Genomic DNA, 15411 nt, shown 5'->3' with positions numbered 1-15411 from the left:
GACAGGACTGGACAGGACAAGGACTGGAGGGGAAACGAGGAGCTCAAAGGTCTTGAACCCGGCTTTATAACTGGTGTATAGGGACTTGCTATGTACTCGTAAATTACAGCTATTTTTAGGACCAGAGTATGAGTGAGGGAAAACTTGAGAAATTTTGATAGTGGCAAGTTATTTGTCACAATTTTTGGGGGGGAAGTGGCCCCACACCCAGCGTATGTGTGTCTGCAGACACATGCCAGTTAATTGAAACTCTTTCACATGTTAAATTGAAATAAACTCCAAAGATTAATGGCCTTTCGACTAATAATTTTTCCAAATCATGTATTTTTCAAATCATTTTTGTCCACATGATGTAGTCTCCATTGTATCTACTCTTCAATACTAATGGTAGCATATTTGGAACAACAGATTACCGTTCATAAATTCTTTGATATATTGGAAATGAATGGCTGAGAATGCCCCCAATAATAATTTCAGTAAAAATGATTAGTAATGGATGATACTTACAGCTCTTTTTGAAGGAGCTCAAATTGCTTTACAGTTGTGCACACTATTCATTCAATCTAGTGATGAAAAGCTACTTTTGTATCCACAGCTACCCTGAGGCAGTCTGACGGTAACCTGGTTCCCATTCTGCCCCTACGACAGTACTATTATTGCCCATCTGTTCTCCTATTCCTTCTTTAGATGGACGGCCCATTGGTGTGGAGGGAATCCAAGTACTTGGCACTGGAAACTTGATGATTTCCAATGTTGGTGTGCAGCACTCGGGAATTTACGTGTGTGCTGCTAACAAACCAGGCACCCGTGTTCGTAGAACTGCTCAGGGACGTCTAGTTGTTCAAGGTGAGTTCTCAAAATTAATACAGGCTGTCCATGTATCACTTTTGTCTGGTTCAAGGATACCAAAACAAATATTTTTAGTGTAGTTAATTTTAGTCTTGTTTGGAGTCTATGTACACATCTATCATATCACATCCTTTTCCTTACCCTTTTTATATTATCCAGCCACAGAAAAAAAGTCTAATACAGATGTGAAAAATGGGTGTTTTTGCTCCAATTGTGAAGAATAAACCACCTCAGTAAATACAAAGGAACTGTGAAAAACATGCATTTCTTAATCAACAAATACAGAGCGAGAAGCTACAGAAGCCAATAACATGTGATTCATTTGAAAATATTCAGTACTTTATTAAACTGAACTAAAAAATTAGAACTGACACAGCGTGAGAGGTCTTTGAACAGATAATAAATCTTGAATGCCAATGTTAACATCCTTATTACAAGCTAATGTAGCATATTTATAATTCTGAATGTATATTAAAGGATGTGTACAACATATTGTTGAGTCCAGGGGAATCAAAGGGTGTAACTATTGTTGGTGTCTGTGCTTTTGGAAAAAACTGAGACAGCAAGACACATCCATGGAATAATCTCATTAGACTTTTCCACTGATATTAATAATTAATTAATGGACACAAAAGACACTGCAATTCTTCATTTTCCCAGCTCGTCATTCACATTTGATGCAGCAAGTTGAGATGCTTGACAAAGTTAAACATAAATTGAAAAAAAATCAGATAAATAACTGGATGAGCCAACATTTTCTTCAACTAAATCACAACAAAACTGAGACAATTGTTTTTGGCAAAAAAGAAAAGAGAATTGCTGTTAGTAAAGACCTGGACTCGCTATCTTTAAAAACCAAAGACCAAGTCCAAAACTTTGGTGTTTTGTTTTATTCCGACCTGGCATTCAACAATCATATCAAATCAATCACAAAAACTGCCTTCTACCATCTGAAGAACATAATCTAGAGTGAAATCTTGTATGCGTCAAGCAGACCAGGAAAAGCTCATACATGCTTTTATCTCATGTAGACTTGATTACTGTAATGGTCTTCTGACTGGACTCCCAAAAAAAGACTATTAAACAGCTGCCGCTCATTCTGAATGCTGCAGGTTGCGTTCTGACCAAAACAAAGTGGTCAGAGCATATAACTCCAATCCTAAAGTCCCTGCACTGGCTTCCAGTCAGTTTTGGAATAGATTTTAAATTTGTGCTACTGGTCTATAAATCACCAAATGATTTAGGTCCTGAATACATGAAAGAAATGTTTACGGAATACAAACCCAGTAGACCTATGAGCTCGACTGACTCAGGTCAAATAGTGGCGCACAGAGTCCAAAGCAAACATGGTGAAGCAGCATTTAGCTATTATGCTGCACACAAATGGAATAGGTTGCCAACAGAGGTGAGGTCAGCCCGAAGTGTGAATGTTTTTAAATCCAGGTTGAAAACTCTTCTTTTTTCTCCTGCTTTTTAGAATATAGCCACTTTTAATCATATTAGTTGCACTGTATGCGGTTTTAATTGTCTTTTTAAAATATTTTGTTTGTCATTTTTATTGTTTCTATGCCATTTTAAATGTTTATCTCTTTCTTTTCAAATGCCTTTAATCATGTGAAGCACATGGAGTTACCTCGCGTATGAAATGCGCTATACTATTAAATTTGCTTTCCTCTGCTTTGCTTTACTTACAAGTACTACTCCTAATAATAATACTACGTGATTCTGGCCAAACTAAACATCATTATTTCATCAAAATTGTAATCTCAACTATTCCTCAAGTTTGGGAAAAACATTTTTATAGCACTACTTAGCAACAAACGAACTAGATTATAGGATAGATAATACAAAAATCCATTCATCCATCCAATAATTTTCTTAGCTGCTTATCCTCGCAAGGGTCGCAGGAGTACTGGAGCCTATCCCAGCTGCCAATGGGTAGGAGGCAGGGTACAGCGTGTACTGGTTGCCACCCAATCGCAGGGCACATGGAGACAGATAACATTCACCCCTAGGGGCAATTTAGAGTGTCCAATTAATGTTGCATATTTTTGGGATGTGGGAGGATGCCGGAGTGCCCAGAGAAAACCCACACAGGCACAGGGAGAATATGGGAACTCCAGGATTGAACCCAGATCAACACTTTACAGCTGATCCACCGTGCCGCCTGATACAAAAATGTACCCAAGAAATTAAAATGTTCAAGTTGTCAACAGAGGTGAGGTCAGCCCCAAGTGTATTTACACTTGTTTTTAAATCCAGGTTGAAAAACGTTCTTTTTTCTCATGCTTTTTAGAATATATCCACTTTTTGATCATATTACTTGCACTGTATGCGGTTTTAACTGTCTTGTTTTTGTTTTTTTTTGTCATTGTTTTTGTTTTTATCCCATCTTAAATCTTTTATCTCTTTGTTTTCAAATGCCTTCAATCATGTAAAGCACAGTGAGTTATCCCGTGTATGAAATGAGCTATACAAATAAATATGCTTTGCTTTGCTTTAAATATGCATTTTATCAGTAAGATGAGGACAGATGTGTGCATCCTTGTGCATAACATGTCCCCATGAAGGGCACATCTGTCATTCAGTTTGTTCTTGCATTGATTAAACTGGACCACACTTTGGCTTTGCAGTATTGAACCTGGTCAATACTTCATTTTATCTTCCTGTCAAGTCAAAGACGACCATCTTATCCTTACAGGGGGGAAGCAGATGTTTATTATGTGCCACACTGTGTTTTTGTCATTGATTTTAGTCCAGAAAAGATGGACTGTGTGTCACGTGCCAACATAAAACATAGTTGGAAAGTGACGAGAAATATTACTTCCTTGTTCCTTAGCCACAAGTTAAATAAATACAGCGCAGCTCAGCTTTTGGTTTGCAGACATCATGGCAAGCAAAATGCATTTGGCAGTACGGCATAGTCATTTGAAACTGCATGTGCCTCCCATGTGCAAAAGCTGGAAAATGCGTGCAGTTGCACGCTTTGCTGTCTCCGCAAATACGCACTCTCAGTGGAGCGACCCTAAAAATGTTTCCTGTGAGATCTAGCACTTTCTAGTCACTTTAAGCACTTTCCCGCTCACATATCATATCGCACCTGAAGCTTGGATTCAGTTACATGTGTCGCCACATGTTGTGGCTTCCGGAAATCTATCAAATGTATGTAAGAGAGTCAACCTAAAAAGATGTTTTCAAATTGACCTGAGAGCTGCTGTGAGTCAGCTACTACAGTGCTTAATCCGTGACTATTTCTGAAGAATAGCAGCCTTTTTTCCACCTACAACTGCAAAAAGCGATTCCACTTTAAAAATGTTCCGTCAGCCAGCATTAAAAGACAAGGCTTCTGAGGGTTGAGAACAGCGCTCTCCCGAGTGCAACAACTACTGTCATTGTAATGGCTCAATTACGAGTAAGCGATTTTACCATTTGTTTTTATTTGCTTCTGTGCTGCTCGTCAAAATGTCTTTTATAAAGTGACTCCCCCGTTCTGTAACACAAAGATGGTTAGGCATGGCTGATCAATTAAATGGCAAGCACAACACCCCCGATAATGCATTCAGTCATACAGTTAGCACAATATTCTGACTATATTGCTTTTATTGGTTTTGTTTGGTTGCCACCACTGGTGGCACAACTGGTTAGGACATTGGCCTCTAAGGACTGGGGTTGAAATCCCGGCCCCGCCTGTGTGGAGTTTGCATCTTCTCCCTGTGCCGGCGTGAGTTTTCTCCGGGCACTCCGGTTTCCTCCCACATCACAAATACGTGCATTCATTGGAGACTCTAAATTGTGATAAGTGGGATTGTGAGCGGGAATGCTTTTTTCTATGTGTCCTGCGATTCAGTTCAGGGTATACCTTGCCTCCTGCCCGGAGTTAACTGGCATAGGCTCCGACACTCCCTCGCCCCTTGCGATAATCCAATGTATGTTCATCCATCCATTTTCTACTTTATTGTTATTTTACTCTGTAGCATCACAGGTGAGTCTGTCCAAGCTGTATTTTGGGTGAGAGATGGGGTACACCCTGGATTGGTCGCCAACTAAACAAACATTCATGTCACTTTTATGGACAATTGGAGTTGCTAAATTAATGGTCATTAGGGAAACTGATCCAAGATCCAAATTGAAGCCTCCAAATTCTCGAAATTTTGATTTATTTTTCAAACAAAGTGACCAGAGTACTGTATTCCCCTCTTATCTGCTCGTGTTCTGCTGATTAAATCACAAAATAGCAGATATATGAAGTATGCAGGGTATTGATGTTTAGTTTATATTTTAGACATTTTACTTTAACTCAACTTCTTCATCTTTAAATTAGAAATGACATTTATCACAATTTTCAGGTTCTTGGAAAACGTTAAGGACAAATATTATCTGACATCTTTACTGATCTACACCTGCAAAAGTAAAGTTTTCTGGGTTATCAAATTAGCAAAAACAAAAAAATCACTCAAACGTCTGCCCTGCCCAAACATTGTTTTCTCCATCACTTCGTGAATGATCAGGTTGCTAATTTTTTGATGAATAAGTGGGCAAAACCATATTTGGTTTTCCACATTTCAGTACACACCGAGGCCACTGGATCTGTACATGATATTTTTCTAAAAAGATTTCATAAAGAAATATTTGCCCTGGCCCCATGTATATTAGCCACTGCTCTCATTAGATAAACATGACCATGATACATTATTCCAACCAAGTGCTCTGTAACTTTCTACCTTCTGGTGTGACTGAGATACAGTACCAATAAAACACACTTTCTCAATAAACATATTCATAAATAATTCAGCGCAATATTTATAATCACCATTGCACACAGTGAAGGAGTCAGCTTGAATTAAGCGACCACCAAAATGAAACTTAAGCAAATGTAATGGTAACTACTTACTGTGATTTAAAGTATCCATAAAGTCCCTGCTTAGCTCCACATGAATAAGTTATTACCTCAAATTGACCACTGGTGCTCAGCTGTAGTACGGGATGTGCCAGATGATGAAAAACTGTTATTTCCGTGTTTGAACATTAATATGACATCTTAAAATCATGTAAACTCAGAAAGAAAGTATTCAAAGAAAATATTTACTTTGCCACTCGAGTAGGCCAGAGTATTCTGCCCTTAACAAGCTTTTTGGTTTCTCAAGTTTCCTTCAAATTGTTCTGTTTGACATTGCCATCATGTTTTCAGCTCCTGCGGAGTTTATTCAACCGCCGCAGTCTATTGCTCGGCCCGTGGGGACCACGGCTATGTTCACCTGCCAAGCCCAGGGTGAGCCTGAGCCCCAGCTCACTTGGCTGAAGAACGGCCAAATCCTGGAGCCAGATGGCCATGTCAAACTCAGGAGCAACAACAGGTGAAATCAAAACAAATAGACAAACTGTTTTGCTATTTCATGGAACAAAATGCTAATGCATGTGTTGAATAAAGAAAAGTAAGGGAGCCTTGCAGTTTGATGGAGCTTTTCCGATGTGTTACCTCTCTTCAGGAGATTGTATTTCATCTGTTTGTGGGCCATCTCCTAGGCAGGTATTCTTCCATGAAAAACGACTTTGCCAATAGTCCACAAATTAACAATGTCATGAAATAGATAATAAATTCAAATCATAAAGTAAAAAGTGTAAAAAAAATATATACTTTAAGTCTTGTGGTTCAGTTGTCTGTCTTCTGAGCTGGCAATGTGGGTTTAGTTCCCAGTCCTTAACAGAATGGTCATGGACTTGGACATGGACAACAGACTAGTGATGGAAACGGTTTTCTATTTCTTTATGTGTCATGCAATTGACAGAATCAGAATTATCATCTTTATCTGCATGCACACAAAAGTTTTCTTCTGCATTTGACCCATCACATCGGTGGGCATAGCACACACACACACACAAATAGCGGCTGAAATAAATATTTAACACCACTGTTTCTCTCACTTTATATGAAGAGTTTGTTTTCAAAACGAGACATAGGCATTTTTTTTAGATTTACGAAACTCGCGCCAAAATTATCCAGCTCCGAATGGATAATTTTGGCGCGAGTTTCGTAAATCTGAAAAAAATGCTTATGTCTCGTTTTGAAAACAAACTCTTCATATATTTCCAAAGGTCCAGAGGTTGGGAACTACCCAAGTAATCCAGATACACAAAGAAGGTAGAACAAAGAGGATCAGAAATTAAGTTGTGTGTAATAATCTGAAATGGCACAGAGAAAAAGTATTGAACATCCCAACTGTTATTTATTGAATACATTGTACAAAAGCCTTCATTTGCAATGACAGGCGGCTCCTGCATGGAGAAACTGGTCTCACGTATTGTATTCTGTTCCATTCCTCCACATGAGTACCCTTCAAATCTTGTAAGATTTATGGATTTCTTTTCCAGAATTTGAGTTTCAGTTGCCATGTGCCACATAGCCAAAGATTCAAATTGAAATTGGAATTCAATTGGATTCCAATCAGGTGATTGGCTGGGCATTCTTTGTTCTTTGAAACCAGTTCAAAACTTCCATGGCAATATGTTTTGATTGTGATCCTGTTGAAATGTCCCCTCGTTTCATTTTCATCCACCTCGTAGATGGCAGCAGATTTTTGTCAAGAATTTCTCTGTACATTTTCCCATTAATTCATCCTTCAATAATGTAAAGTTCACCAGTACCGTTTACTGAAAAGCAGCCCCACACTATCATGTTCTCACCTCTGGACTTCAAAGATTGTATTAGGGGAATATGCGGCACTATTTCTCCTCCAAACGTGGTTTGCATTCTGGCATGTTACACCTCTCTAGTACAAAATACTTCGACAAGGTAGCCACCTCAGTTCTTTCCTCACTCCAAAGTAGGAAACTAATAAATTAACTCAATGGTAATTACTCTAAATGTCTATTACAACTTTACTCTTTACTTGTCCATTTAATTCTCTATCAAAAGTCTTTGAAATAATGTTTCAGTTATGAGTAAATGTTAACTAATGTAGATAACCCAGCTATCATATAAACTCCCCACTTCTAACTGTCTTGCAGATAGTCAAATAAAACACCTGATTATGTAACAAAAAGTGTGAACATTTAATAACAAAATAAAGGTTAGAAAAGCAAAACTCAACAAACATTCATTCAGTCAATAAATTGAACAAAACAGGTCCCCAGCGCATACATGAGCGAAGCTCAGGGGCCAAACCAAAATGAATCTAGCCGACAAAGCAAACAAATATTCAAACCCCAATATCACTGCGGTGCTTCCCCAGGCAGGAGTGAAGAAAGGTGAAGATGTTTTTTCCTCTGTCCAGCGTCCTCACGGTCCTCGTCCTTGTTTTCTTCCTTGAAATCACTAGCCGCGTTAGCTCGATGCTAGCGCCCTTGTCTCCTCCCTTGTGGTCTAACACACAGGCCTTGCTACCTAGCGTTAGCTCGTTGCTAGCGACCAAGCCAAGTCCCATGCATGCACTTAGCCCCTGTGGTAGCAGCTAACTCCACCACGTTATGGCGTGATATGAGTAGTCCACTCAAAGGACACACTATCCCAGTTGAACTTTCAACAGTCGTTATTGAACACGTTGATCAACCTTGGATGAATGTCCACCGTTCACTTTCTGCCCTTTCTTTCAACCTCTTTTCCCGGTCACCCTCCAGCCCTTTTTTTCTCTCTCTCTCTCCCTCGTCTCCTCAACACATCACTTCCTGTCCTTCTTAAACAATGGTTACAACAATAAAATGACAAACAAAAGTATTTCTTTTTCAGAAATGAATCAAACACAAAGAAAATAAAGTCAGCGGTCACAGTTTTACAGATATTACACCACATTGCATAAAGAAAACCTATCACCTAATTGGTACTCTATCATACTGAACTTTTACCTGTACCAACTTTTAATGGGTTACACATGCAAAGAGTTAAATTTTGCTTTCATTCAACAAGACTCTGCAGTATTTTCCTGGTATTTAACTGGCTTGTCCAAATGTTGTTGTACTCCTTTAACCACCTTTGAGTGGACGTAATGAATCAAATTATTTTAAGGTCTAATCCACAGGAAATGTATTTTATTTGTCTATCACACAAATGTATCTAAAATTTACTTTTTTTTTTAATTCTCAACACAAGAAAAATTAAATAAATTAGCATCAAAGTCAGCCTCAAGATCTTGTTCAAAATGTCACTTAGATTCAGAAAGTTCAGCAAGTTCTGTAACTACCCGGAATGTGACGTCACGTCAAGACAACATTAAGCCTGAGAGTGAAAAAGCTAGCAAAGATGGAGTGGAAGTGTGCTGTATACAGCTGTTCTGCGTCAAACGCTGACGGAGTCAGGTTACATGAATGGCTGAAAGATGAACAGATAGGCAGGTCATCGACCAGGTTTGTGAAGACAAACCGGCCACATTGGATTTACAAATCAAAGTGGACAGTAAAATGTTCCAAGCATTTCATGAAAGACTGATTTCAAAACCCGGTTCACTTGGCTTCGGTAGCAAGTAAGTTCATATGTGTTCAATTGTTTAGTATTGATAAGTATCTACCTCGTTTTAAATGTAAGTACAACACAGATACAGATATACAGTGAAGAAAATAAGTATTTGAACACTCTGCTATATTGCAAGTTCTCCCACTTAGAGATTATGGAGGGATCTGAAATTTTCATCGTAGGTGCATGTCCACTGTGAGAGAGATAATCTAAAAAGAAAAATCCAGAAATCACAAGGTGTGATTTTTTTAATGATTTATTTGTGTAATACAGGTGCAAATAAGTATTTGAACACCTGTCTATAAGATACAATTCTGACCCTCAAAGACCTGTTAGTTTGCCTTTAAAATCCACCTCCACTCCATGTATTATCCTGAATCAGATGCACCTGTGTGAGGTCATTAGCTGCAGAAAGACACCTGTCCACGCCATACAATCAGTAAGAGTCAAAATTGTATCATGGCCAAGACCAAAGAGCTGTCCAAAGACACCAGAGACAAAATTGTACATGTGTACTTTGGCAGTAAGTTATTTAATTTCTGTTGTGTTGAGAATTGTTTAAATGTTTTTCATGAATAATTAGTTACGTTTGTGTGATATATAAATAACATATAGGTCCTCTGGATTAGACCTTTCATGACCTGATTTCTTAGTTGAGCTGTACTGTGAGCCTCTGGTACTCAAGAGCGTTCCATGCAAACGGAGTCACTCCGAGACAGCGACAGTGACTGACTGTATGCATGGCTGGCGGGCTTTGTTGGGCGTTGGCTTCTTGGTTTTGCTGCTGTCTGAGGACCCGTGTGTGTGGAGTTTGCATGTTCTCCCCGTGCCTGTGTGGGTTTTCCCCAGGCACTCCGGTTTCCTCCCACATCCCCAAAAACATGCAACATTAATTTAACACTCTAAATTGCCCCGAGGTGTGATTGTGAGTGCGACAGTTGTCTGTCTCTATGTGCCATGCGATTGGCTGGCAACCAGTTCAGGGTGTACCCTGGCTCCTGCCTGTTGACAGCTGGGATAGGCTCCAGCACTCTTCGTGACCCTTGTGAGGATAAGTGGCTAAGAATGGATCTGTCGTATATGCACATTATATTGGATATATTTTATCATCTTTTTCAGGATAGATGCTAAAATAAGACTTAATAAAGCTATTCATTAATGTTTGGGGCAATAAGGTATCCTTTTTTGTCATTCCCTGGTTGTGATAAAAGTCTGCGGGCAGCATTTCTCTATCAGTTTGGTGGTTTTAATGCTGCCTGATTTCGTGCTTGTCTTTTTGTGCGTGAACCGTATTGGCTAAATGTTGGATGCTTTTCTATGGTAGCCCCCCTGAGCGCAATGAGTGTTGTAGAACCGTGTTTTCACACAATAAACTCCACATGCTATGTTACTGTTTTATTGACTTGCGGGATGTGGCACTGCGAATGCATAGCAAAGATAAATTGGATGATTAATTGTTCATTGTAACAATTTATACCTGCCTACCTTTAACGATAACTTATTTGCCTGAACTGCATGGTAGAGCATGTGGTTAGCAGTTAGTGGCAGAGATGTTCTGGTTCTCTTCTTGGAGTGTTTGTGTGTTGTGTGCTTGCCTGTTATATCATAGCCGGACGGCTTCCTAACAAAATCCCACTCTTAACTGAAAACCTTCAATTGCTTTTTGATGCGAATCTGGGTGTGAGTTCGATTCCTTCAACCCTCGTTGGAGCATGCATAACCACTTTTCATTGTATTTTTATTCAGAACTAAGAAGTGGGAAGTAAGCGTAATGCATATACATAAAAAAGATCAATAGCTGCAGTTTTAGTGTGGCAAGTACATTGAGCAGACACTCACATGCACTGATCCACTCCCACTTGCCTCCTCCAGCCTATACTTTATTAGTCAGGGAGAAGAAAAAGAGGAGAGGGAGAAAGCACATGTGAGACTACGTTTTTCTTCTATGTTTGAAGGGGGGGGACAAGTAAGTGGGAAAAGTGAGCAAATGAAGAAAAAAATCAAGTGGGAGTAGTCACAACACAGCAACGTTTCCACTTGCCACTACAGTATTCGTGTACGACCAGCCATAATGTTGTTGTCACGCTTCACAAACTATTGTTTGATTGCTGAGGGGAGAAAGCTCCATTTTGTAATCTGCCATTAGCTAATTAGCTCATAAACTCTGCCAGTTGACCGTGAAAAGCTTTCTGCCATTTTGAGTAAATTTGCATCTTTAATATTTCCAGTGTAATGAAAACACGTTAAGATAAGGATAAAATGTTTTACCATTCTAGAAACGTCGAGTTCTTATGGGTCATTGGAGAGAACTTTAAAAGAAATGTTTTATATCGAGGATACAAAGTAAATATTTTATTTTTGAGTGTACTACGGTGAGAAAAAAAAACTTTCTAATTGTGGCAGTACACACCATTTAATGCCAATGGTCACCATCTGCAGGACTGGAGTGCAATGGTATCACTAAGTATTTAATGACCATAACATTTAGTATTGATTGAGGTTGAAGTTCGCACATGACTGAGTTCCATGTCCTTCTGCTTAACCACTTATCCTCACAAGGGTGGCAAGAGTGGCGGGACATTGGGCTACTCTCTGAACTGGTCACCAGTCAGTTGTTGCATACTGTTTTCTTCTTATTTTCTTTTTGGCTTGTCCTGTTAGGGGTCACCACAGCGTGTCATCTTTTTCCATCTTAGCCTATCTCCTGCATCTTCCTCTATAACCCCAACTGCCCTCATGTGTTCGCTCACAACATCCATCAACCTTCTCTTTGGTCTTCCTCTCGCTCTTTTGCCTAGCAGCTCCACCCTCCACCAATCTATTCACTCTCTCGCCTTTGGACATTTCCAAACCATCAAAGTCTGCTCTCTGAAACCTTGTCTCCAATACATCTAACTTTGGGTGTCCCTCTAATGAGCTAATTTCCAATCCTGCCTAACCTGCTCACTCCGAGAGAGAACCTCTACATCTTCATTTCCGCCACCTGCAGTTCTGCTTCCTGTTGTCTCTTCAGTGCCACCATCGCTAATCCGTACATCATGGCCAGCCTCACCACTGCTTTATAAACTTTGTCCTTCATCGTAGCAGAGACTCTTCTATCACATAACACACCAGACATCTTCCGGCAGCTGTTCCAACCTGCTTGGACCCATTTCTTAACTTCCTTACCATACTCACCATTGCTCTGGATTGTTGATTGTATTTGAAGTCGTCCACCCTCGCTATCTCTTCTCCCCAGAGCCTTACTCTTCCCCCTCCAACTCTCTAATTCACGCACATATTCTGATTTACTTCGGCTTATCTTCATTCCTCCTTTTCAGTACATGCCTCCATATTTCTAATTATTCCTCCACCTGCTCTCTGCTTTCACTGCATATCACAACGCAATCTGCAAACATCATGGTCCAAGGGGATTCCAGTCTAACCTCATCTGTCAGCCTATCCATTACCACTGCAAACAGGAAGGGGCTCAGAGCTGATCCCTGATGCAGTCCCACCTCCACCTTAAATTCTTCTGTCACACCTAAGGCACACCTCACCATTGTTGTGCTGCCATCATACATGTCCTGTACTATTTTAACATACTTCTCTGCCACACCAGACTTACGGATGCGGTACCACAGTTCCTCCCTTGGTACTCTGTCATAGGCTTTCTCTAGATCCACAAATACACAATGTGGCTCCTTCTGACCTCTGTACTTTTTCACTAGCATCCTCAAGGCAAATAATGCATCTGTGGTACGCTTTCTAGGTATGAAACCATACTGTTGCTCACAGGTACTGCTTCTGTCCGGAGTCTCGTCTCCTCAACTCTTTCCCATACCTTTATTGTGTGGCTCATAACTTTATTCCTCTATCATTTCCACAGCTCTGAACATCGCCTATGTTCTTAAAAAATGGGAACTAGTAAACATTTCTTCCATTCTTCAGGCATCTTCTCACCCACTAGTATTCAATTGAATAAGTTGGTCAAAAATTCTCCACCCATTTCTCCAAATTGCTTCCATACCTCCACAGGTATGTCATCAGGACCAACTGTCTTTCCATTTTTCATTCTGTTCAGTGCCGTTCTAACTTCCCCCTTACTAATCATTGCCACTTCCTAGTCATTCACGCTTGCCTCTTCTACTCTACCTTCTCTCCCATTTTCTTTATTCATTAACTTCTCAAAGTACTCTTTTCATCTACTTAGCACACTACTTACTTTACTTGCTGCACATCCTTCCCATCTCTATCCCTCTGTTTGGCCAACCTGTCGAGATCCTTTTCTCCTTCTTTCATATCCAACCTGGTGTACATGTCTTCATATGCCTCTTGTTTAGCCTTTGCCACCTCTACCTTTGCCCTACGTCACATCTTGATGTACTCCTTTCGCCTCCCCTCAGTCCTCTCAGTGTCCCACTTCTTCTTCGCTAATCTCTTTCCTCGAATGACTTCCTGTATTTTGGGGTTCCACCACCAAGTCTCCTTATCCCCTTTACTACCAGAAGTCACCCCAAGTACTCTCCTGCCTGTCTCTCTGATCACCTTGGCTACAGTAGTCCAGTCTTCCGGGAGCTCCTCTGTCCATTGAGAGTCTGTCTCACCTCTTTTCGAAAGGCCACACAACATTCTTCCTTTCTCATCTTCCACCATCCAGTTACACTCTCCCCAACCACTACTTTACAGCCAGTAACCTCCTTCAGATTACATCGTCTGCACAAAATATAATCCACCTGCGTACTTCTACCTCTGTTCTTGTAGAAAGTTCACCACCATCTGTCCCTCAAAGTTCCTTTCCTGAATGCCATACTTACCCATCACGTCTTCATCGCCCCTGTTTCCATCACCAATATGTCTATTGCAATCTGCACCAATCACAACTCTCTCTCAGTCTGTGATGCTCAGAACTACTTCATCTAGTTTCTTCCAGAATTTCTTTTTCTACTCTAGATCACATCCTACCAATGGGGCATAGCTACTAATCACATTGTACATAACACCCTCAATTTCAAATGTCAGCCTCATCACTCTATCTGATACTCCTTTCACCTCCAAGACATTCTTAGCAAGCTTTTCCTTTAAAATAACCCCTACTACATTTCTCTTCCCATCTACTCCATGGTAAAATAATTTAAACCCTTCTCCTGACTTCTAGCTTTACTACCTTTCCACCTGCTTTCTTGGATGCACAATATATCAACCTTTCTTCATAATCTTCATGTCAACCAACTCCTGAGGTTTTCCTGTCATAGTCCCCACATTCAAAGTCCCTACACTCAGTCGTAGACTCTGTGCATTCCTCTTCTTCTTGTGCCGACGAATCCGGTTTCCTCCTCTTCTTTGTCTTCGACCCACAGTAACTGAATTTCCACCGACGCCCTGTAGGTTAGCATTCCCGGGGTTCGGGGGTTATTAACCCGGGCCACGACCGATCCGGTATGGGATTCTTTAAATGAACGCTCATATTTGTTTGGCACAGTTTTACGCTGGATGCCATTCCTTATGCAACCCTTTGCATTTATCCAAGTTTGGGACCCACCTACAGATTCCTCTGGATTGTACCCCATGGGGCTGCATTGTTGCATACTGTTTTCTACTTTATTCAAATGGATGACACTGTAGAAACTTTGTACTTGTACTTGCTTATTCTACATCTTCAGTGTATCCTGCCCACTGTATTTTGAAAGTTTGTTGGTGTTGCATGGGACTACATAAGCAACGAGATATTCCTCTCCACAAAAAAAAGCAAAACAAAACTTAATCACATATTTGTAGTTTATGAAAATAAACTTTTCAAAAAACGTGATGAAATGTAAATAAAAATATGTGTGCAGTAATATGTATGTACAACATATGGGAAACGTAAGACCATGGTGACGTAATGATAAATGAGGGCAAGTTTCATGCTTCATGTGACAACCCAGATAAGTGAATGTTCCATTAAAAAAAAGTCCAAAATGATAAAGATGAAACTGGTCAAATTAGTGTTATTTTATATGTTCAAAAGTCCAACAATGACTGTAATCTTTTCTCAGATAAACTAATAGATTGCACAACAAGGTGGTGCTTTGAGGTTATATTTGGAATATATCATGTTTAAGACTACGGCAGAATGTCACATGACCAAAGAGAGTCAA

The 15411-nt window shown here is 40.0% G+C and overlaps 1 protein-coding gene across 3 annotated transcripts in view; it reads left to right on the top strand.

The window, feature by feature from the left end:
* The window catches only part of igdcc3 (immunoglobulin superfamily, DCC subclass, member 3), a 102501-nt gene that overhangs the window by 68466 nt on the left and 18624 nt on the right, over positions 1–15411 (top strand). For all 3 annotated transcript variants that reach the window (XM_061815497.1, XM_061815499.1, XM_061815498.1), the window contains 2 exons: positions 688–846; positions 6038–6203. In XM_061815497.1, the coding sequence (XP_061671481.1) occupies positions 688–846; positions 6038–6203 (325 nt within the window). The remainder of the gene's footprint in view (positions 1–687; positions 847–6037; positions 6204–15411) is intronic.

The sequence above is a fragment of the Syngnathoides biaculeatus genome, chromosome 3 (assembly GCF_019802595.1).
Source record: "Syngnathoides biaculeatus isolate LvHL_M chromosome 3, ASM1980259v1, whole genome shotgun sequence".
Lineage (NCBI taxonomy): Eukaryota > Metazoa > Chordata > Actinopteri > Syngnathiformes > Syngnathidae > Syngnathoides > Syngnathoides biaculeatus.
The sequence above is the reverse complement of the archived record's forward strand: the minus strand, read 5'-3'. Positions and strand labels throughout refer to the sequence as shown.